The 23,247-nt window shown below is 42.1% G+C and overlaps 1 protein-coding gene across 3 annotated transcripts in view; it reads left to right on the top strand.

The window, feature by feature from the left end:
• LOC138266222 (aldehyde dehydrogenase family 3 member B1-like) overlaps positions 1-17,247 on the top strand; it is a 206,054-nt gene extending 188,807 nt beyond the window's left edge. For all 3 annotated transcript variants that reach the window (XM_069214739.1, XM_069214737.1, XM_069214740.1), the window contains exons 9-10: positions 122-221; positions 15,042-17,247. In XM_069214739.1, the coding sequence (XP_069070840.1) occupies positions 122-221; positions 15,042-15,241 (300 nt within the window). In that variant the 3' untranslated portion in view covers positions 15,242-17,247. The remainder of the gene's footprint in view (positions 1-121; positions 222-15,041) is intronic.
• The last annotated feature ends 6,000 nt before the right edge of the window (positions 17,248-23,247 follow it).

Below are 23,247 nucleotides of genomic sequence, written 5' to 3'. Positions count from 1 at the left end.
ATTGTGGTCTGTATTTGTATGCTTTATATTTTCAGATAGTCATAATGACTGAAATATTCATTCATATATGAAGAGATTATTTTTAAAATTTCTGGTTCTTTTACGTTCAATCCCCTTTCAGGTAATTTCCGAAATAATGTCTAAAACATCCAGTGGCAGTTTCTGTTCGAGTGACAGCCTTATACAGAGTATGTGCATAAGTCTCCCTCGAAATGGAATTGGTAAGTACTGTACACTGTCCTTTGTGGTACATGGAATGCTTACAATACTTGCATAGATAAACGTACATCATTTCCTTTTAATACTGTAGTTGTGAATTCCATACACATCTGTAATATGGGATCAGAACCCTGAATGGACTGCTGGGTGCTGGCCAGCCAATCAGAATGCTTCCTTTACAGATTCTGGCTATTGTTACGGGCCTGCAAAGGGAACATTCTGCCAGCTCCCAATGTCCTTTCAGTATGATGTGGGTCCTGGGCGCACTGTGAGAGTAGGAGATTTCTCTTTCCTGAAAAGGCTGGGAAAAACAGCTGTATTTTTCCACAGCACCTCCCTTAGCCTCTTCAGTGGCAACCTTTATATGGCTGGCCGGGCCTCTCCCTTTGATTTTGCTGAGAGGCATGCCTTAATGGCGCACAAAAGTTTAAAAAAACAAAAACAAAAAAAAACATGTTTCTACTTTTTTGGCTGACTGGGTTACTCTCTCAGCAGAATCAAAGAGAGGAGTCCAGGCAGCTGCATGTGAATAGGCTACTGTTGGAGAGATTAGACTAAAAGAGTGCTGTGTGAAAATGGACCCATTTATCTCAATCTCTTTAGGTCATAGATAGCCCCACTGAACTCTCAGCTTTTTAAAGAGATTGGGGAGAATGCTGATACAGTCATTGCCTCCACCTCCAGAGCAATACCATCCGTTAATTGCCTCGCCTTGTTTTATGTGCTTGCCTGTCATAATAATATTGCCTTCCATAGTAACTGGGAGGATAATTAACAGCTGCTCTTACCTGAAGTTGCAGGCAGTAACGTACTTGCAATTGCAAAATGTAAGAACTTTGCAAGTCATGAGGAGAAAACTGCCCAGATGATTGGCTGAAGAAACTTAGCTGGCTCAGTAATCCCAGCAAACCACAGTCCAAAAATGAAGGTGGAGCAGTGACAAGGGAAGGTTATCAACAGGAGGATTGCATTGACTTGAAAATGCCACGCTTGCTCCAAATAATAACACTGGCAATATAACCAGGCCAGCTGCACTGCTCAGCCTGCACAAAACATTTCAGAGTAAATCTCAAATCCGTAACTGGTTGTTAGAGCACATCACATCGTGTGATGTTGGGGAATTAGTATCAGACATGCGGTGGCCAATTGTCTATCCTGGTTTGACTGTGACAAATGATGTTCTGACTCTGTTAATGAGACTGCGGCAATGGCCTTGGCAGAGCTGAGCTCCCCTAAACTGTCATTCCTGGATGACAGATCTACAAATAGTATTATGTGATGACGTATTCAGTTCTTTGTGATGGAGTGCTAAATTTGTCATGTTGTATTAACATGTGTAAAAGGTTTTGGAAGTCATCCAAGATTTCTGTCAAGATAAACCTGCGAAGGCCCAGTAGAGGAGTGCTATAGTGAAGGCACGCAACTCAAAGGTGAATTTCAATGCTCTTTTTGACTACACTGAGAGTATTTTATTCCTTATAATACGAGGAACTGGGGAAGTGGAAGACGGCAGAGAGCCCCCAGTGTAGGAAATAAACTGGAGTAAGAAGAGCTTATACCTTAATTGGTGCACTTAAGCATCTCCTTCCTTCTCAGTCATTGAAACCATTGTCAAACATTGTAGTCTCCATTCCAAATCCCACCCCTTCACTGAGCTTGACATTTTAAAATTTGTGATTTTAAAAAACACTAGTCACCATTCCCCCTTCTCTTTTGTATGTCAAGCCCCTTCCCGCTTCTCCTTCTAAATTTCATTTAATGACTGGTAATGTAATTCTCTAATTGCAGACACATTCCGATGATGGAAAGTGCCTCTGAGAGACCGCCAGACAGCACTTTATATGGAAACCAATCTATAACTTTGATTTAAAAAAAAAAAAAAATTTAACTGTAGATTTATTAAATTTAAAATACCACCAATCATAACAATGTACGCACCTAAAACCTCATTGCGTGTTAGTTAATTCCATATTAAAAACATTATAGCACAGGACAATTTAGTACTTTCATTATAACTTAATTTTTAAACCAACGATTAATTGACGCATATATTTGAGTGTGTGTAATACATGGGAGCCTGCAGTCCTTCCATAAAAACTGGTCTCCAGTATTGTTATTACACTTTAGTTGTGACCTCGCACGTCACCTGGAATAAGACAATAATGTAGGCACTGTGACAGCAAAATGCCTTCTGACGGATTTAGCAGATAGTGTGAAAGGGAGATCAGAATAGAAGTACAGTTGTTTAAACAATGATGATCAGAACTATCTTTTCAGCTCTTCTGAATAGTATTCTTGAAATGAAGAATCATAAGTATAAAGGAGCCATCGTACTCATGTTTTGCATGGTTTTAGTTCATTACAATGAAGTAGGAATCACTCTGTACCTTAAACTTCATTGTGAGCATAACTATTTTTGGAAATGACTCAAAATAAACTGTGAATAATAAATTTGGTAATAAATTAGCTGCATGTTGGTGTGTTTCATTTCACACTACATTCATTTAGTCTGCATATTTGCAAACACTTGTACATATAAGGATTTAAGGTTTTCCTGGTAAAGTTAATGGTGTGACCATGCATAAATAAAACAACCTCTCATTTGTTAAATAGACATTTGAAGCCACCTTGGCATTCCATGATCTTATAAAGGAAATCTGCCTTCAATTATGTTCCTCTATAAGGTAATGGAACTTCTCTTAGATTTGCAGTGCTCTCATAATGTACTGCAGAGAATTCTATACCCTATATAAAAATGTTTCACACAATTGAGTTGACTTCCCAGTTATTAGCATGGTGCGCAGAATGCTGAAAACGGACCTCTGAGAACTATACTGTCACTAGATTAATTGACTGACTTATTTATTTAAAAAACGTGCGTGTTTCTTCAAGGTCACAGGTGAGGCACTGGCTGCAAGGAAACATGTTTCTTAAAAAAAATATATACTCTGAGTTTAGTCGCATGTTAACACATATAATAAAACTGTGTTTCCCACTTTAAGGGTACTTTTTAGCCATATATATATATTTTTTTTCAGTTTAGTGGTATTTATACATATTTATTTTTTTGATCTGGGCAAGCAAATGCACTTCAAACTAATATATTTCCACGTTTATTTAACTGGTAAAAATATTCTCGAACATCACAGTCTGTCCCTCCAAAACATTAGCATTGTAATTGTAGCACTTGTGCACATCTGCCCCTATTTATGCTTTATTAGGGTATTCTAGGGCTTTTTTAGACTCCTTTTGTTTTCAGTATTCATTGCTCTTTGCTGCCAGCCATGACCCACAGAACGGAGAGATATTCAGCAGAAGACCAAATGTTGGTTTTAAAACAAATACACGCAGCAAAACTAATTCCATCAGTATTTATAGGTAAAAATTTGTATAAATGGAAAACAGTCTGTAGGCTGGTCCGCCTGCCTAACTTGTAACGTGCCAGTCAGACCGCCACAGCTGTGGCGATTCGACTGCCAGCCTAGTAATGAGGCCGCAAGTTTTTAACACAGTGGGAGTGATTGTTAGTTTGTTATAAGAAATGATGTATCCATTTCCATAGTAAAATAATTTTGTATGCCACCTGGAAGTTTTATGACTTTATACATGAACTATGCCATGTTGCTCTATGTGGTCATAAAACTCGTCAGTGACTTGCAGTATCCTCCTATTGTATAGAAGAGATAATTACCTCAAGTGTAAATGTTGACTGTAATTACGACACATACTATTGTTGGAAATGTGGTTACTGGTTGAGGGGAGTGAAACCCTCCTCAAGCAGCAACCACAATCTCTGCCAGAGTGAAACACAAGCAAACTTCTAATTAACCTGTGCTAAACTCTGTGGGAGTATGGCACAAAAGCAGTCCGACTTAACTTGCAGGCAATGTGTAAAGTATTTATATGGCTCAATAGAAAAAAAAAATGCTTCAAACAATAATGCAGTGAAAAGACCACACAATTTAGAAACATAGAGTAAAATTAAATACATTTGACACCAAAATGTCAAAAAATCCAATCTGTAAATTTTAAAGATATGCAGTTCTAAAGATTTCAGGTAAGTAAAGTACCTGAAAACACAAAGGGCCACTTGCGGATATCTAGTTGTGTTAACTTGGCTGAAAACCAATTTCAGGCTGACTGCGATGGAGCGTAGCTGGATACAGAGGCCAGGTTAGTCCAGCTGAAAGAGTTACCTTCAAAGTTCAACGCAAAGAGTTCTGTTTGCAGTGAAAGGGGCCATGAGGATCAGGGGGAGCGCGCAGATTGTCATCAATGTAGCACAAAGAGCAGGCTGGGCATCACGGATGGTCGTTGTTGGAGCTTCACGTTGGCATTCATAGTGAGCTGGCAATGGTTGGCGCCGCTGTGTCCCAACAGGTTGGGTCCACTGGAGCTTCGGATTGGCGGGCTGCCTGGGTGGCAGGATCTTGGTGTGAACAGCCCTGTTCACAAAGAGCCCACAACTTCAGGATTTCTCATTTTCTTGGGGAGAGAGCTCAACCAATGCACACCACAGGTCCAGGACCTGAGGGGCACCACTTGCGGGAGGGGGGGGTCAGGAACTGAGTCCTGCAGAGGCTCCAAGGAAGGCTCAGGCAGGTCCAATTGCAGTTCCAGGCATCAAGTCAACTGGTAGTTGCAGAGAGCCATTAGAGTTTGGTGTGTCCCAGTAGGTCAAAACAGGAGGTCCGTCAGCTGACCCAAGGAGTCATTCAGCCTTTGATGAACGGTGCCGGTCCAGTCTTCCTTCCCAGCAAGCTGGGCAGCAGGCCACGGGGCTGCAGAGTGGCAGGCCTTTTGGCAGCAAAGCACCACAGCAATCCTTCAGCAGTCACAGGTCCGGGAGTGTACTGAAAAGTCAGGTCTGAGGGTCTAATATTTATATCTAGTGCCCACTTTGAAGTAGGAGAAGTTTCTAGAGAATTCTCTTTGAAGTTCTTGAGGTTTCCTGCCTCCCCTACCTCGGCTCCAAGCTGGCTGCATGAGCAATACAATAGTGACAAGTCCTTTTTGTGAAGGTAGGGCACAGCTTGTTCATTTGTAAGTGGGGCTATGCCTAGCTGCCCTCATCCTGCCAGTTGATGTCCATCTGGGAACACCTAATCCCTCCATTGCGTGGCTGTCTGGGAGCAATAAATAAAGTCCAATGATCAGCTACACCCAGCCATGTGACCCAGGAACTGGCTGCAGGCACCAGATAGGGCAGGAAAATGCAACATTCTAAAAGTGGCATTATTATATTTGTAACTTAAAATGCAACTTTGTCTTTAAAGAGGAGTTTTAATTGCAATTTCTCAGACACCAAACATGATATTCCTGTCTGCTCACAATTGAAATTGATCACTTGTTACATGTAATAAATTAACCTAATGTTATCCTATAAGCAGAGCCACTGGAATTATGTGATTGTGCGGCCGCAGTATTTTTGCACATAATAGATTTGCCGCATTTGCCACATAATCCATCATCTGCTGTATAATCTGCAGATTTTAGCAAAAATATTTGCTTGAGCTCAAACGGTACAAAAGTTGCTAAAACACAGCAGCATGTTGCTGCACACTGGAAGGCCCTTTGCAAAGGTTGACTAGTGACCTTTCGGTTGCTTATTGCTATATTTGGATGTTAAATTGGTTCAACCAATGCCCAGATAGTATTAATAAGTGTAGAAATAAAAAATACTGGCAGAGTATGTGCTGCATCATACTACATAATTTGCCTTTACTTACTGCATAATATACTGAACCCTGCCACAAAACTCTGGCCTCCCCTGTCACATAATTCCAGTGGCCTTGCCTATGAGAGAGGTAGGCCTCACAGTAGTGTTAAAAAAAGACATGTAAAACTTAAAAGTACATGTCCAAGTTTTTAAGTACACTGCACCCTGCCCTCTTGGCTGTGGGTGGCTTACTCTAGGGGTCACTTACATGTATTAAAAGGAGAAGTTTGGTCTAGGCAAGTGGTTTATTTTGGCAAGTCCAAATGACTGTTTTAAAACTGTGCACACAGGCTGCAGTGGCAGGCCTGAGATGTTTTTAAAGGCTACTTAAGTGGGTAGAACAACAAGTGCTGCAGGCCCACTAGTAGCAGTTAATTTACAAGTATTGGGTACATGCAGTGACATTTTACTAGGGACATATAAGTAAATGATATATTCGATTGGTTATAAGCCAATTTTAACGTGTTTAAAGGAGAGAGCACTTTAGCACTGTTAAATGCAAAGAGTCCAACAAAAAACGAAGTCAGAAAAAAACAAGAGGATTGAAGGTAAAAAGTTGGGGGGGAAGCCACCCCAAGGACATCATATCCAACAACTACTACATGTAAATGCTTGATTTGTATTAGACAATTGTCTTTTAAACAATACATAAGAGCATCCTAAAAATAGACATACAACCATAAAAAAATATTGGTACTTAGAAATTTACAGTAACTTTAACGTTTCAGTGCTTTATCCTCTCTTACAAAAGTCACCAACCTATAGCTAAATCTAAAAATTGTATCTGCACAATTTAATGGTAGCTTTTTCAAATAAATACACAATTTTTAAAGAAAAGAGGGTGATGATGATATCTAGGAACTGACAAAAACAGTGAACTATATTGTCACACATTGAATGTTACATCAAAAGTGTAAATACATTTCCTTTGGTTGATATTTACCTCGTAAAGCTAAGAATACAACACCAAAGATTTTGATTGTGAACTCAGATCTTAAAATCTTATGCTCTAGCTTCTTAAAAGGGAAACACCAGTTGTCACTCAGCTTGCTCAAAAATAGCTGAATTGATATTCTTTGCAAGGAAAGTCATAGTTGTTTGTGGGGAAGTATTTTCTATACAAAGAGGCAATATCCTTTTAAGATTGGATAGAGAGCGTACTGATGATAACTTGTACTTTTTTTTTTTGTGCTGGGTCTCAAGAGGTACTACATTGGCACTCTTACTTGAGCCCTTATACTACTTAATTCAGCACAATGGCAAGATAATCGAAAGAGCAGTCTACTCACAACTACCAAGATCACATCAGTGCCTGCCATCTTCTGCATGACTACTAGTTTGGCTTCAGATTATGCTGCTACACATGGATACAACCCTCCCGATCACAGATAAAGATGGCCTATGCCTCCTGATCCTTTCTGGATAACTCATCTGCTTTCAACACTGTTGATCATCCAACTCCCATCCACGCCCGAAATCTCAAATGGATTCACTGACAATGACATTCATTGGTTCTCATCTTATCTGACACTGAATTGTACACGTGGGTATGTTCAAGTCATAGGAGATCCTTATAATTTCTGTTGTTCCCCTATAGTTCATATTTTGCCCCTGTCCTCTTAACACTCTGGCACCTGGGGACTGGTGACCATGCACAACTCTACTTGAAAGCCTCCTCCACTCCAGTTATCCAAAACCTCAAAGGCTCCCTGCGTCTCATCCAGATCTGGATGTTCACCCTCACTTGAAGTGTAACCCCGCCAAAGTAGAATTTTTACTATTTCCCCACCCAGATCATACATTTACTAGTGCAAACCTAGCTCAATGACCGCATCAGGGTAAATTAAAATGTAATCTTTCACCCAGTGCTAGGTTACTCTGATTCAATGTAGACAGCAACCACAGCCTTAAGAACCACATTGCCAAGAAAACCAAGATGGTCTGGTATCCTCCCAGAAATTGGCTTTCAAGCAGCTGTTAAGACTCTTGTTCTCTAGCATCTGGATAGTGCAGCACCTTGCTCTATAGCTTGAAGATATATCATCACATCATTCAGCTTGCTGGAGTTCCACTGTAACCTTTTGCCAGCCAGCACCCTCTTTAAAACCAGCTGTTACATAGTCATCATTCCCGCACCTCCATATATCTGGCTGAAAAGCTCATTACTTTTTCTGGCTCTCTGCATATCTACAGCCAGGGCACCATCATACTGGAGACCATGAAGAGGAAAAAAAATAAAAGTAAGCCAATAACATTTCTCCATACGTGTTCCCAGGATCTGGAACCACATCTCTGAATCCATTAGGACTTCCCCAGAACTGCTTACTTTTAGAGCTGAACAGCACTAGATCACAAGTCTACTTCTGCTTGAAGAATCTCGCTATCCCTCCAAATATCCACTGATCGTATCTTTGTCTTTAACCCTGTACAATACTCCACTGCCTTTCTGATTTGTTTTCTTCATACAAATGTCACTTATATAAATATATGAAATAGTAAGCAGTTCACTCATATATATGTAACAAAGAAGTCTAAAGGACACGTTTGACCCAGTATGGGCCAAGATGGTTAAACTGAGTTATATCCTTACTGCCTGGATCATAGATAGAGTTCTAGGACAAGTGGAATAAAAATGTTAAACCCTTGCCTTCAGTAAATTCATATTTACCCTATCACTGACATCTACCAGCTCGGCCCTGAAGAGTGTTAAAGGCACTACTTTGCCTTTATATGCTTTCAGTAAAGGCCACAGGTGGCAGACCGTTCACAGGCCTGTGTATTGTTCAGGGTTTCTGAATAATAAAATGTGTTATGCGCCTTGGCTAGCTTCAAATGCCCTGTTTCATTAATTCCATCTTTGACTGTCGGGTTGAAAGAAGACATGTCGAAGGGCATACCATTTGGTTCATTGTTCCATGAAGATGGCAGTGTCCACTTATCTGATGAGTAGCTTAGCCTGTTCGTGATGTTGCTATTTTAGGGACCTATTGTAAGATGTATTGCAGGTTGCTCTGTAATGTGCTCAAAGATTTTATTTACATTTTTTATTTTTTACCTTTTATTTATGCTTTTATACAAACAAGTAAAGCAGTACAGTAAAATCACGTGTTTCCAGACTAATACAATTTAAACAGCATATTGTATCATTTTAATGGACATTTTCTCCTTCTGTATTTTATCAGCACAGTCTTTTAATTATGTATACAAACCATTGGGGGTCTTGAACTATATATCTAACTATGATCTTGCTTTGTTTATCAATCAATTGTCTCTCCCTCTGCTTCTCCAGTTTCTTTCCCTATAAGGTACTGTCTGTATATGTCCCAAAATTTCGCAGGTTTGTTAGCGGGAGGGAGTAACTCGCTGTAAGTGTCTGTTTGCGTGTTGCAGTAAGTCATATCTCTATGCCATTCATCTACTTTAGGGATCGTCCCACGGTCCCACCGCATGGCAACCCTACGCTTAGCTAGTACCAGACCCATTGCCACCAATTTGCGAACTGATTTTGGTAAATGGGTATCCCACCCCATAAGGGCCAAGAGTGGGTCAGCATCTATTTGTATACTAGTTATAGTTTCCAATTCTCTAAATATTGCTCTCCAAAAAGTTTGCATATTTTCACACGCCCATGCCATATGTAAGAAATCGGCTCGTTCTACCCTACATCTGGGGCAGTTCGAATTTTCACGCAACCCATATCTATGTAGACGGATTGGGGTATAATATATTCTGTCAAGGAATTTGAAGTGAATGAGACGATGTCTGCCATTTAAGGAGATAGAGCGTGTCTTAGTGCAGCAGTAACGCCACTGCGTGTCTGTGATCTGTACCCCCAGATCTCTTTGCCACTCCACACGGGCTCTTGAGAGCTCTTGGGCTCTTGTCCCCTGTATTGCTGCGTACAGACGGAACACCAAGTGTCTCGTACAATTTCCCTGCAGGATCATAAAAAACGATGTGATCTCGGGAGGTTCTTGCATGTCATCGCCCAGCAACTGTGCTAGAGCATGTCGTGCCCTGTGGTATTGGAATTTGTGTAGGGGAGTAGTCTCACCGATACCCTCTCTTGTTTTGTCCCAACTTTTCATACTGTTGTTTTCAAATAGGTCCCCCAATGTGTTGATGCCTAGTTCACTGAGGGCGTATATCAGTTTACTGTCACGCCAAAGTGGGAACCAAGTACAGCAATATACTGGTATATGTGGGGAGTACAGCATAGCCAACTTTTGTTTAGCCATAATCTTGTGCCATGCTTTTGCTACTGAGTCCAAGGATGCCAATTTTTTATATTGTCTGCTTGGGGTATGGTATAGTCTTCCCTGTAATGGAGCTGGTGATGCCAGCTCCCTCTCTATCCCAAGAAATGGGGTATCTCCTGGGCCATGGAGCCAAGCCTGCGCCACTGCAGCTCGAGCCACCACTCTATAGGCCTCCAAATCCAGAGCTCCCAGGCCACCGAGCTCATATGGCCAAGTCAGTACACGCCATTGCACCCGGGGCTGTTTGCCTGCCCAGGCTAGTTTTATGAGGAGTGATCTTAACGTGGCAAAATATTTCTTAGATAGGGATATTCTGAAACAAAAAGAGAAAACGCGGCAACACCACCATTTTGATCAATGCCACTCTACCAAGCAGGGACAGTGGGAGTCGTATCCATTTCTCGACATCTGTTGCTAGTTTAGTTATCGCTGTGTCATAATTATCCATCTCTATAATGTTGGGGTCGGTGTGTACCTTAATACCAAGATACCTAACTGAGTCAGTCTCCCATCTAAGCGGGAAACCCACCTCTATCTGCACTGTGGAGGGAGTCAGCGGGAACATCAAAGATTTGCCCCAATTGACTTTAAGGCCGGATAATGCTCCGTATCGTACTATTTCTTGAAGCATCAGTGCCGCATTACATTTTGGATCTTTAATGTACAGCAAAGTGTCATCTGCGTATGCTGAGATTACTGTTTGTAGTGCTTGAAGTCAAGGCCCGATGTCCATGACGTTCCCTCAGTGTGCAAGCTAGCGGCTCTGCCACCAGCGCATACGATAAGGGGGAAAGCGGGCATCCCTGTCTAGTACCTTTGGGGATGCTCAGTGCCTCCGTTACTGTCTCATTGATCCGAACTCTGACCTGGGGTTCCCTGTATAATGTGGCTATCAAGTGTAGAAAAGTATCCACAACTCCAAATTTTCCCAGTGCTGCCCATAAGAAGTCCCATTCCACCGAATCGAACGCTTTTTCCACGTCCAAAAAGACCGCTATCGCTTGTATGTCGGGGTTAATGTTCTGTATTATGCCGAATAATGTGCGTAGGTTCATGGTTAGATTGCGGCCAGGGACGAATCCTGCCTGTTCAGGTTTTACCAGCAGAGGCAGTACTCTGGCCAGCCATTGCGCTAAAATTTTGGCATTTATTGTGACATCAACATTCATTAACGATAGCGGCCTATAGGAGTAGCATTGTTCTTTGGGTTTCCCTGGCTTAAGCAGTGTAACTATCATGGCTTCCCTCATCGATGGAGGCATGCAACCCTCTTTGATCATCTCCTCAAATACCTCTTTTAGGTGCGGAAGTATTAGTGTTTGATATGCTTTATAGAAGTATACAGTCAGGCCATCAGGGCCCGGGGCCTTACCCTCAGCCATGCTTCCCAGCGCTTTTGCTATCTCGACCAGAGCGAATGGTGCCCCCAGAGCCTCCCTGTCATTCTCCAAAAGTTTCGGTAATACCATGTGGGTGAGATATTCATTTATGGCATTAGGATCAGAGTTTCCCTTTGTGGTGTACAGTGTCTGGTAATATTCACAAAATCTAGCAGCTATATCTTCGGGGTCATTAAGTATGCTACCATCTGTTGCTGTCATTAGATTAGTGCTGCGACTGGGGTGGATTAAGTTTGCCAGGACTTTGCCAGGTCTATCCCCGTATGTCCGGGCAACAGCATACTTCCCCATATGACGAATTTCCGATAGAGCTGTCTCCTGATACTCCTGTACCTTGGAACGTATATGACCCAGTGTACCTGTATCTGCAGTGTCACGATGTTCTTGTTCTAACTGGGATAGTTCCCTTTCGAGTAATTGTAGTCTTCCCCGTATTGATCGGAGTACCCCCGCGTGTTTGGACATGGTAATTCCTCTTATGTATACCTTAAATGTCTCCCAGACTGTATCCACTCTGGCAACTGTTCCTTTATTTAGTTGGAAGAATTCTTTGATTGCACTGGCCAGTTCCTCCCTGAACACAGTGTCTGTCAGCAAGTATGGTGGGAATCTCCAGGAGAACAGCGACGGTGGAACATGACCCATTATCAATAATATCGGAACAGGAGAGTGATCCGAATAAGTTCGTGGCCTGGAGCCTCGGGCGTCACTCTGTGTGATATGCTGCGGGAGACTAACCAATAATCTATGCGTGTATACAGGTCATGTGCTGATGAGTAATGAGTGTAGCCTACCCTTTCCAGATGCTTGGCTCTCCAAACATCTACCAGCCCTGAGACCACCATTATGTCTAGTATTGCACATGCTGCAGCAGCTGGGCCTCTGGTCCTACCACCGATCTATCCAATGCAGGAGACAATGTGCAATTAAAGTCTCCACACCAAAGTTGTGGAACGTCTCTCCACTTCACTGTCCGCGCCGCTAGATCTCTGTAAAACTTGGGGTCGTCATAGTTCGGCCCATATATTCCTATTAATATAAAAGTGAAAGCTCTACCCTTACACTTTGCTATCACATATCGCCCTCCGGGGTCGATTTCTGCACTCAATGGCTGATGCACGGGAGGCCCACAGCAAAACGCCCCTAGAGTGAGTTGTGTATCCTGCAGCTAAACACTATCCTTTCATTCTGCGAGGGTTGAGCATAGGACTATCTGGGGCTAAGTGTGTCTCTTGCAGTACTGCAATATCGACCTTATGTCTGAGCAAATACGCCACCACCCCCCGGGTATTGCGTGTGTCATTAAGACCTATCACATTCCAGGTGACCAACCTGAGTTTGTGTTGATTTTTTTTTGTGTCAGTAGTTGTATATACCGGAGTCATCTATTCTTCTAAATTGTTTTTCTGAGCCTGATTGTGTATAGTACTCGCCTGCATTTTGTCTGATTTGTTTTGCCCTACGTTTCCACCATACTGTTACTGCAACTTTTACCCTACCCCACCCCCCTCCCACAATAGGCTAAACCCCAACCTGCCCATCTGATAGTAACGTTTGATATCCTCCCACGAACTACCCCTCTAAACACTAACCCCAATATTTCCATTAGTGGAACACACACTAAGGCGGATGTTGCTTCGCCCTAACAATGGTTTTGTTATCTTGGCTACCAATATACTTTTCCAACAGACCTTCCCTATATCTCTGGGGACGTTGCACGCATTGCGTAATACACGTATGGTTTATCTCCGGACCCCGAAGGCCTCAAACATTCTTATTGTGGGTGATATTCACATGTCACTGATTTACAGCTATGATACGCATAACTTTCTCAGTCCTAGTGTTCTGAACAAATTGCTACAGAGAGAGACTGAAATCTAGACTTTGATTAGTCATTTGCCGGGTCAGCACCCGGAGCGTTTCTTTTATCTGCTAGCTTACGGTTCACAAATTGTTCCAACTTTTTATGGTCGGTGAAGAATATTGTGTTACCATCTACATCTACTCTTAGTTTAGCTGGGTATAACATTCTATAATCTAGCTGCAGAGTTCTTAGCTGTTTCTTCCCTGGCAGAAATTGCTTCCTCGCTTCCTGTACCTGCAGTGTGAAGTCAGGGTACAACGAGAGAGTCATTCCCTCGTACTGCAATGTTTTCTACTCACGTGCCCGTTGCAATGCAGCATCACGGTCCCTATAGTTCAACAGTCTCGCTATCACTGGGCGAGGTGGAGCCACCGGTGGAGGCCGGTCCGCCAGCGACCTATGTGCTCGTTCCACAACGAAGAACGTTGAGAAAGTGTCCTGCCCCAGCAGTTGTATTAGCAAGTTCTCAACAAATTTCTCCATATTTACGATCGATGTGGACTCCGCAAGCCCTACAATGCGATGGTTGTTCCGCCGAGAGCGTGACTCCAAATCATCCATTTTGTGTTTAAGGATATCCAGTTCCGTGTTCCCTTTTAGCTGTTCAGTTGCTAGTGTAGTGTGTCCATCCTCCACTGCTGATACACGCCTTTCAACTTGATCCAAACGCTCCAATTGCTTATCTCGTCTTTCCGACAATCTATCCACTCGGTATGATAGAGAGTTGATTTTACCGTCTATTTGAGTTAGACTTTGTTGCACAGCTGTTAAAATGTGGCGCAGGTTTTGTTCATCATGAATTGGGGCCTCTGGGGTCCCCTCGGGTCTGGCTTCAGCTCCTTCATCAGTCTGACTTATAGTTTTACGTCTCTCGAAATGCAGTTTAGGCTGTGCTTTATCATGTTTTCCCATGTTGGTAGGGGCTAATGACTTTTCCGGGTGATCTGCTTGCTGTAGGTATCGGTATCCTCTGTGCCCCGAACTCTTACCCCTAAAGGCTGCTCCAAAGGGTCAGTGCCACCAATCTTATGCCCAGCCCTGGTTTCCAGGGACGCCGCGATCCGCCCCCGGCCCGGCAGCAATCAGCGCGCCGCAATCAGCTCACGTAGGGGCCTTCTTACTTTTGTTGTGTGTGCGCGCAATACGCCGCACCGGCCCTCACCGATGCGTCCCTCCTAGTTTTACTGTAGCCGTGTCAATTCCGGGCTATCTGGTCCAGTTTCCCCGACAGCAACAGCAGTAGGTTTCTCTCTGCTCACCCTGGCTCACCTTTAGGCCTTTGCTTCTCTCGCCGGGTCCACTGCGCCTCCGATCTGGAAGGGGAGCGCCACCACGTGCATTCTGTGCCACCCGGGGGCTCCCGCAGCTACGCTGAGCTGACCGGGGTTTCCTCCTGTGCGCCCCCGTTCTTGTCCCGGGTGCCGCCACTCCCGCCGATGCGCCCCTCGGGTCCTGCAGTGGACAATGCCCATTTCAGAGGTATCAAATGGTTGACGCTCTCAACTAACATAATTAAACATATTTGTGAACATATATTTATGATATTATTATATTATCAACCCATGTGTTTATTCCTTTAGGAAACAGCGGTGTTGGAGCCTACGGCGGGAAGTACAGTTTTGACACTTTTTCTCACAAACGTTCTTTTTTACTCCGGAACACTGCAATAGAGTGCGTGACTTACCTCCGGTACCCACCCTACTTGGACAAAAACTTAAACCTGATGCTGTGGGCTAGTTCTCTATCACGCAAAAAGGAAGGATGGTGCCAGATCATATGAAACCCTTGGGCATCTATGAAACACAGTACTTAAAAGAAAACAGTGTTGTATTCTGATGCAACAGATTGCTGCTTTTGGGATAGGTTCATACAAAAAACTGAAGCACAGATATTTTGTATGTATTCATGCCTGATTCTTGCTTCCTTGAAGTTCAATTCCCATGCACAGACTACAAGGAGTTCTTCGTTCACAGCACTTGAGGAATGCTGCTTAGTGAAAAACAGAGTGGAACAGACTGTGTTTTGGAATTTCGTAAATCCAGAGCGAGCTTGCCTTCCTACATTTATGCACTTACAATTAAAAAATGCAGCATATTAAATGAAATTATATTTTGACAGATGTTCAACAATACTACTTTGTGTTAAGCTCTACAGACATATCTGCATTTTCACATGTACCTATAAGCATTTTTGTATCTTGGCTTAAACATCAGCAAAAGATGAAGATCCGGAAACATTTTCGCATTTTTTTCCACATGTAAGGGCTACACCTGCATTCAATTAATTAATTTTCGGCGACAGTGTGCATCCGATTGCTATCAAATATTTTGTCACATCTTTAAGTAACAACAGTATCCTTAAGTGGTACATAATATTGGAGATCTCCATCAATCCTATGAATGTCATGTTAACTAGCTGTGGTTTTAAACGCCAACGGGCAAAATTGTGGTCCAAAATAACGCTGTTTTCTTTGTAAGTTGTTGGAATGCCTTTTTTGACTGTTGCATGTTCCCAGTTATAAGCCACATGCCATGTTTTAGCAAGGACGGTCCAATATTTCATTTGTTGAATTTAAATCTGCCAATTTGGAATCGAGTTCGCAGCTCCTTTAGGCTTCAGGAAAGGTCTAGTTTCTCATCCCAGCATTATGGATTTTACCTTATCTTCTTGAGGAGAGGTGCGTTTAACAAAACTTAATTGTTGTGTCAGCTCAGAATTTACACCAAAGGTGTCCAGTACCGATGATGCTTTTTCTTCATAAAGATGCAGCCTTTGTGCTACTAAGCACGTTGATTCCATGGAAGCACTTGTTAAGCTAATGATTCGACTCTTAAGAATTCATCAGTATACCTTCCTGTTATTGAAACCACTCCACCTACTTACTTGTTTTTCTCCATCATCCTTCTCTAATAGATGATTCCTTTGGTCGATTGTTCCCTCCCAGGTACATGCTCTCACAGAAAGCAAGGTTAAGACTGAAAGCCACACGGGCACCTTCCCGTCTCTGGAAAAGCAGACTAGTTAGAACTGAAGAAAATATAATTTACTAAGACATAAAGTGCCAATAATTTCAGACATTCAACGATATAGAGGTAGCAAGCAGTGTGCCTTGGTTATTTAACGCATGTCTGAAGTGACCTGCCATTCAGGATTGCAGAATGGAGATTTGTTTATCCTTAGTCAGCATGTTGTCCTCCACTCAACGTGCAACATGACAATTCTATCATGCTGAGTCATACTAACAAAGAGGCTAATGACACCTGCATATTATGATCAACTTTGTCCTCCAGACTGCTACATTAACTAAGTCCACTCTCAAAGTTTGCTTATACTAACACATTTTTCTGTATGCGTTATAATCATCCAAGGGATCCCATTGTAAATAAAATACTCCATGTAAAACGCACATAGTGCTGTACTTAGGCCAAGCACTTGTTGAGTGCGTGTTTATCCATTTCTTTTCAGTTAACTGTGTGAGCTGCTACTGAGGGTCCAAATTACAAAGTTTTGAAAACTGGGAGGTGCGGAAGTATAACTTTTTTTTATATATCAAATCCACTTTTTACAGCATTTGAGTTCCTTCTCCCAAAATAATTAGAAATGACTTTAGTCATTAACGCCATCTGTTGGCTGGCTTCTTTTTAGTGAGGCAACACAACCTTCTGCAGTTAAAACTAAGCAGAATGAAAGCACAAAGGACCGTGTTAACATTCCCTTTGTTTCTGGCAGATTAATAAAGGTTTATAATTTAGTATTGATTTCAACAGCCTGCCTTCGATTTTTTTTTAATAAACTTTATTTAGGTAGGCTTGGCGGCAACACAAACGTGTTAAACACCCACATACAGCAACAGTTCGGCAAACAATGTAATCTGGTATACGTCACTAAAAGCTTCTGCCTTCTATAGATACTGGTCCGACAGCAAAAGGTGCGGCCATAAGACTTACAGTAGCATCTTTCTCTCACATCTGACTCTGGTATCTTAGCAACACCTTCAGAGCTATCAATGTGTGTGTGACCTAATTGGTCTTCAGCCATAAGGACACAAGCCAGCCTTTCCATCTGAGTACCGTCGTCAGTAGCCAGCCTTTACGTCTGAGTACCGTCCTGTAAGTTGTAAAATGGAGAAAACCTCCTCTCTTCATATGCTTGACGGCTGTCCAATGTTGAAAGACAAGCCTCTACCTGCCTGGAGCTTGTAAGAGCTTTATTGGAAGTTTGCACCTGTTTGGAGCGTGTACGAGTTTGAAAGAAAGGCAAGTCTCCATCTTTCTAGAGCTTGTACAAGCTTGAAAGGGAAGCCTCCATCTGCCTGGAGCTGGTATGAGCTTGAAAGGGAAGTCTCAATCTGCCTGTAGTTTGTTCGTTCTTTAAAGGGGAGTCTCCACCTGTCTTGAGCTTGTATGAGATGGGAAGGGAAGTCTCCACCTGTCTGGAGTTTGTACGAACTTGAAGGGGTAGTCTCCACATCTGGAGCTTGTAGGAGCTGGAAAGGGGAATGTCCACCTGCCTGTAATTTGCATGAGCTTGAAAGGCAAGGCTCCAGCTACTTGGAGGCTATGTAAGCTTAAACGTGAGGGATCTATTGGCCTATGAGCTATCTGAGCTGGGAAAATACACCTTCCTGTAGACTGATGGTGCTGAGTCAGTGGAGTAGTCCCCAAATCCATCTGCAACAGATTTGTGGAAGATGGTGGGGTGTTGGGTCCTCTCTGTCATGCCCATCATGGCAGTGAATGGCTTGTTGGTACATCAGCTCTGTTTCCACTATTCACCCACTTGCCATCTTTTAACTGAAGTTCCTGTTGACATTACATGACATCTACTCAGCCACTTGTAGAATGTGTATATAAATCCCAAAGGAAGATCTGTTTTCCAAAAACAACATCATAGTTTATTTATCCTTCACTAAGATGGTACATTATTTCCTTTTCACATTGTGGACAAGGGCCTACAATAGAGCCTGACCTTAACAAAACAAGTATTGACTCATCAAGTAAAAAGATATTCCAAGTGTGAAAAAAACGTTTCTGGGTATGTTGCTAAGCACGGTGTAGATTTGTTGCTCCGATCCCAACAGGCTAGCAGCAGAAAACCTTCCCCCCAGTGTTGTAATATGCACAAATAATGCAACCACAATTACGCATGCACTGCTATTTGAGCCCTGGCTTGCTGGCAATTCTTATGGGCAACACTTTTCTATGCCATTGCCTGCTAAAAGACAATGCTTGTTTGCAAATATTATTAATGAAAGTGTAATGTTTGTACTTTTTATTCAACCTGTTTGAACAGATTTCTCGTTTCTTTTATATTTTAGGTAAATCTGTATCGATGTTTGTTTTGGTAAACACAGAATGTGTTACTTTTCTGAAACAACTGAATGACTAAGAATAATAAACACTTTTGCATGTTTTTGGTTAACAGCTTTCACTTGTATTGTGCTGTTTTTTTCAGCTGGATATACGAGTGTTTTTTCCTATTAATTCATAATTATTTGGGCTCCTAGCGCATCTGAAACAACTGTGCACCGTGGTGTATAGATTTAAAAAAATGCTATTGACAGGGTCCATGTGAACAGACACCCCCATACAGCTCTCTGTGTTCCCTATGTTCCAAATCATGTCATAGTTGCAGCTAAGTGGCTAATCCTTTAACCTGGGGCACTTGTGTTTTTTAAATGGAGTATGTTTTTGACTGGCATCGTATCAAAATTGCTTGATGTTTTTTTGGGAACTGTATTGGGTTTAAGTAGTTGATTCTGTGCATCTTCAGATCAAATGTCTTTGTCATGCAGTGGGGTTCACGGGGTCTTCCTATTTCAGCATGCTGTGAGGGAACAAAACATTTGGAACCTTTTCCACTCAATGTAAAATGATTCAATGTAGACCATCACATTGTTTTCCATTTCAATGTAAGTAGGATAGGCGTGGGGCAAGAGTAAAGGGAGAAGAGGGCAAGTGATTGAGGGTACTTAGGTTGAGTAAAAGGAGTGGGAGTAATCAGCGAGGGTAAGGGGTGTTGAGTAAAGTTATGGAGGTATAGGTAAAAAGATAAGGGGTACAGGGTAAAAGGTTGAGGGCTTAAAGGTAAGGTTGAGGATAAGGGGTTAATGGTAAGAGGTTTTCTACTTTTTAACTATTGAGGTACTCACAAATGCTTAAAACATTTTTTCGAAGTTGTGTCTATCTTCTTCCATAGCTACCAGGGGTTGAGCTCAGGTTTAAGTTACTCAAACCTTTGCCGGAACCTAACATGTTTGTGACTTTATTATTTGTGGTGGACTGCAATCCACCCCACTAATAATTCACTTTTCTACAAAGGTTAAGAGTAACGGTACAATTAAGGTAAAAAGACAAGGTGTAATAGATTAACAGCATGGCTTTTAGGGTAAAGGATTAAACGTAAGGTGTAAAGACTAAGGGGACACAAGGGGAAGAGGTTAATGGTGTAAAAGTAAGGCTGTAATTATGATAAGTAGAAGGATAAGGCATTATGGTAGGTTTAAAGATAAGGGGTTAATGGAAAGGTGGAGAGGGTAAGGTTAAGAAATCCAGAGTACGTGGGTAAAAAAAGTTATAAATATAAGGAGTAATGGTTTAAGAGTAAGTGGTAAAGGACGGAAGGTAAGAAGTTAAGAATAATCGGGTAAAGGTTTAATGGTGTTAAGGTTAGGGATTAATGATTAGAAGGATAACATGATGAGTTAATAGAAAGCGTGAAGGATAAGATGAATGGTGTGGCATTCAGGATAAAGGCATAAAGATAAGGATAAGAGATTAAGGGTAAGAATAAGGATGGCATGTTAATGTAGAATAGTACAGGGTAATGGTTTAATGGTAAGGCGTAAAGAGTCAAAGGGTATCAGAGGTTGAGGGTATAGAAAAAAGGTGTAAGAGTCTAATGGGTAGAAGGTAAGGGGTAAGTATATAAATTTGATGGTACTTAGTATGGCTAACAAAGGGTTAATAGTAAGGGTTAAGGAGAAAATATTTTGTGTAAGGGTATTACGAATAAGGAGTTAAAACTAAGTGTTTGGTTAAAAGGTTAGGGGTTTAAAAGTAAGTAAATAATAATTGCAATTGTATTTATGTAGCGCTTACTATCCCTGACCAGGCGTCCAAGCACTTTTTGGTGAGTAGCACGCTACTCCAGGACCCAAAAGGATTAGTGGTGGATTATTATAGGGAAATAGGAGTATAGTGTTGGTATTTGCGGTATGAGTTAATTTGAGTGGAGGACATAAGAGTCTATTAGTTGGATTGAAATAGAATAATGGACAATTAGAAAGAAGAAGAATCCAGGAAGTGTTATTTGGGAGATCATAGTAGTAAGTTGAGGTTTGGGATGATTCAAAGGGGAGATGCTTGAGGGAGAATTTAGTAGGGTTGTTTGAGAAAATGAGGTTTGGGGTGAGCCTGGAGGTGTGGAGGAGGGAAGAGTCTAGGAAGGGTTATTTTGGAGATCATAGTAGTAGAATGAGGTTTAGGATGAGCCAGAGAGTGGAGATAGAGTTATAGGGTGAGATGGAGTAATGTATTGGAGAGAGTGATGTTCAATGACATATGGCTGTATATAGAGATGTTCTGCATACCTCTGCCATCTAGTGTCGAGTCTGGATGTGTACAAGTTATTTTTCGTCAAAGAAGTTGTGAGAGTCACAAGGCAAAGTGACGCCTTCTTTCGGTGATACTGCACATGGGCATCGACTACACTGTTAGATTGTGTTCTCTCTGCCATCAGGTTGGGATGTGTTCTTCGGTGCTCCGGTTCGAGGCAGTTTTGGGCTCCCTTTGGAACAATTTACAATCCCATACTCATTGGTATTGTTTTTGTTTGCATCCCATTCACATACAGAGAACACAGGAAGCAAATCTCCCTTTGTCAGGTTGACGACTTTCGTTCCCGGCTTTCATACCTTCATTATTTCATTGCTCGGTACGCAAAAGAAATTCGCTGCTGATGGAACCTTTTCGATTTTGTCCAAGGTGTCATGCAAAATATCATCACGCAGACCTCCACTCCGTTTGCAACCTCTGCTTATCGCCTGATCACAATAAAGAAAATTGGGAGGCCCGTCAATCATTTAGTTTGAAGAAAACGCAGCAGGATAGTAAGGTGTGTTGGAAAGAAATACAGGGAAAAGAACTAGAGGAGACACTGGACATCTTCTGTCTCCAAGACATCAAGCCACAGGAAGTTTCATGAAGCTTCTGTGGCAGAAGAGGAGGCCTTATTGATTCCAGACTCCAAATCCGATTCTGAGAATTAAACCAGCGTGCAGACACAAGATGTCCCATCAGCGTTCCCCGCACTGAATACAAAGGCCCATATTACACCTGCCAAAAAACATTAAGCTTTGACTGAACATAAGGCTACTTGGCCACCATTGTGGTCGGGCCATGGAAGGCACCGAACAATTGCAACGGATGCCCCACCTTCTGTCTGAACACTGAAGGCTAAGCCTAAAGACTCTGTACATAAATTGGTTCCGAAGGTTTTGGCATCAACCCAACCAAAGGCTCCTTTGGTTCCAAGAGCATAGGCACCAAAACTCAAGCCCTCTTCGGCATTGAAAATGTTGACACTGATCGAAAATTACTGTTTAAGCACCAGAGCCTATCTTACGAACTATGATGGAGAAGCTCGATCTGAAACAAAAGACAACCCATATTCAACCAAATACTGGTCGGATACTTGCAAAACCATATCATTCGAAACGTCAGACGTCATTTGAGGAGGATATTTAGGTACAGACACCTCCTCACAAGATAAAGAGAAAGGACATGGCCACCAGTCCAATACCTCCATCTTTATTACCCTCTTCTCCACCTACCTCACCTCATCATTCACACTCTGTGCTCAGGCTGAAGATCTAATAGGGGAAACTCCACTAGGATCTCCACAATCCTATGTAGAAGATCAGATGGAGGATCATGAAGCACAGCAGCCACCATTAGACCCCTGGGACACATATGACATTGACCCTCCAAGGGATACAGATCCAGTTTTATACCTAGGTAAACTTTCTCCACCAGATGACACCATATCCTTCAATGAATTAGTAGCTAGGGCGGCTGCATATCATCAGGTCCCATTACACAAAGGACCCTGTAGAAGATGATTTCTTATTCAAAATCCTTTTCTCCACCACTAGGGCATCTGAATATCTGTCCATGTTAAAGGGTATGACACAGCATGTGGGCGACATTTTTAAAGACCCTTTCCATGCAAAAATAAATACACCTATACTTGATAAAAATACAAAGCAGCCTCTTCAGATCCCGCTTATATTACAGGACAAATTCCTCCAGACTTCCTGGTAGTTTCAAATGCTCGTAAATGAGCTAATTTCCCAACTTCTGGGGATGCACCTGCTCCAGACAGAATCAAAAGTTATTGATGCATCAGGCAAAAGAGTGGGGGCTCAAGCAGCCAATCATTGGAGAATTGCCAACAACCAAGGACTGACGGGAAGATACGATATAGCACACTGGGATGAGATGGAAGAGTTTAAAAGGAAGGGACACCAGCTTGTACAAGAGGGTAAGTTAATATCTAATAACTCTATTAGATATGCTCTTGATGCTGCAGATACTGCTGCAAGGAGTATAAACACTAGTTACGACAACACGCCTGGTTGCGTATATCAGGTTTTAAACCTGAGGTTCAACAAACACTTCTTAATTCCCCTTTTGATCAGGAACACCGTTTTGGTCCAGAGGTGAACCAAGCATTAGAGAAAATGAAAAAGGATGCTGATGTTGCAAAGTCTATGGGAGCCCTTCA

This window comes from Pleurodeles waltl, chromosome 11 (assembly GCF_031143425.1).
Source record: "Pleurodeles waltl isolate 20211129_DDA chromosome 11, aPleWal1.hap1.20221129, whole genome shotgun sequence".
Classification (NCBI taxonomy): Eukaryota; Metazoa; Chordata; class Amphibia; order Caudata; family Salamandridae; genus Pleurodeles; species Pleurodeles waltl.
This window is presented reverse-complemented; position numbering and strand designations above follow the sequence as displayed.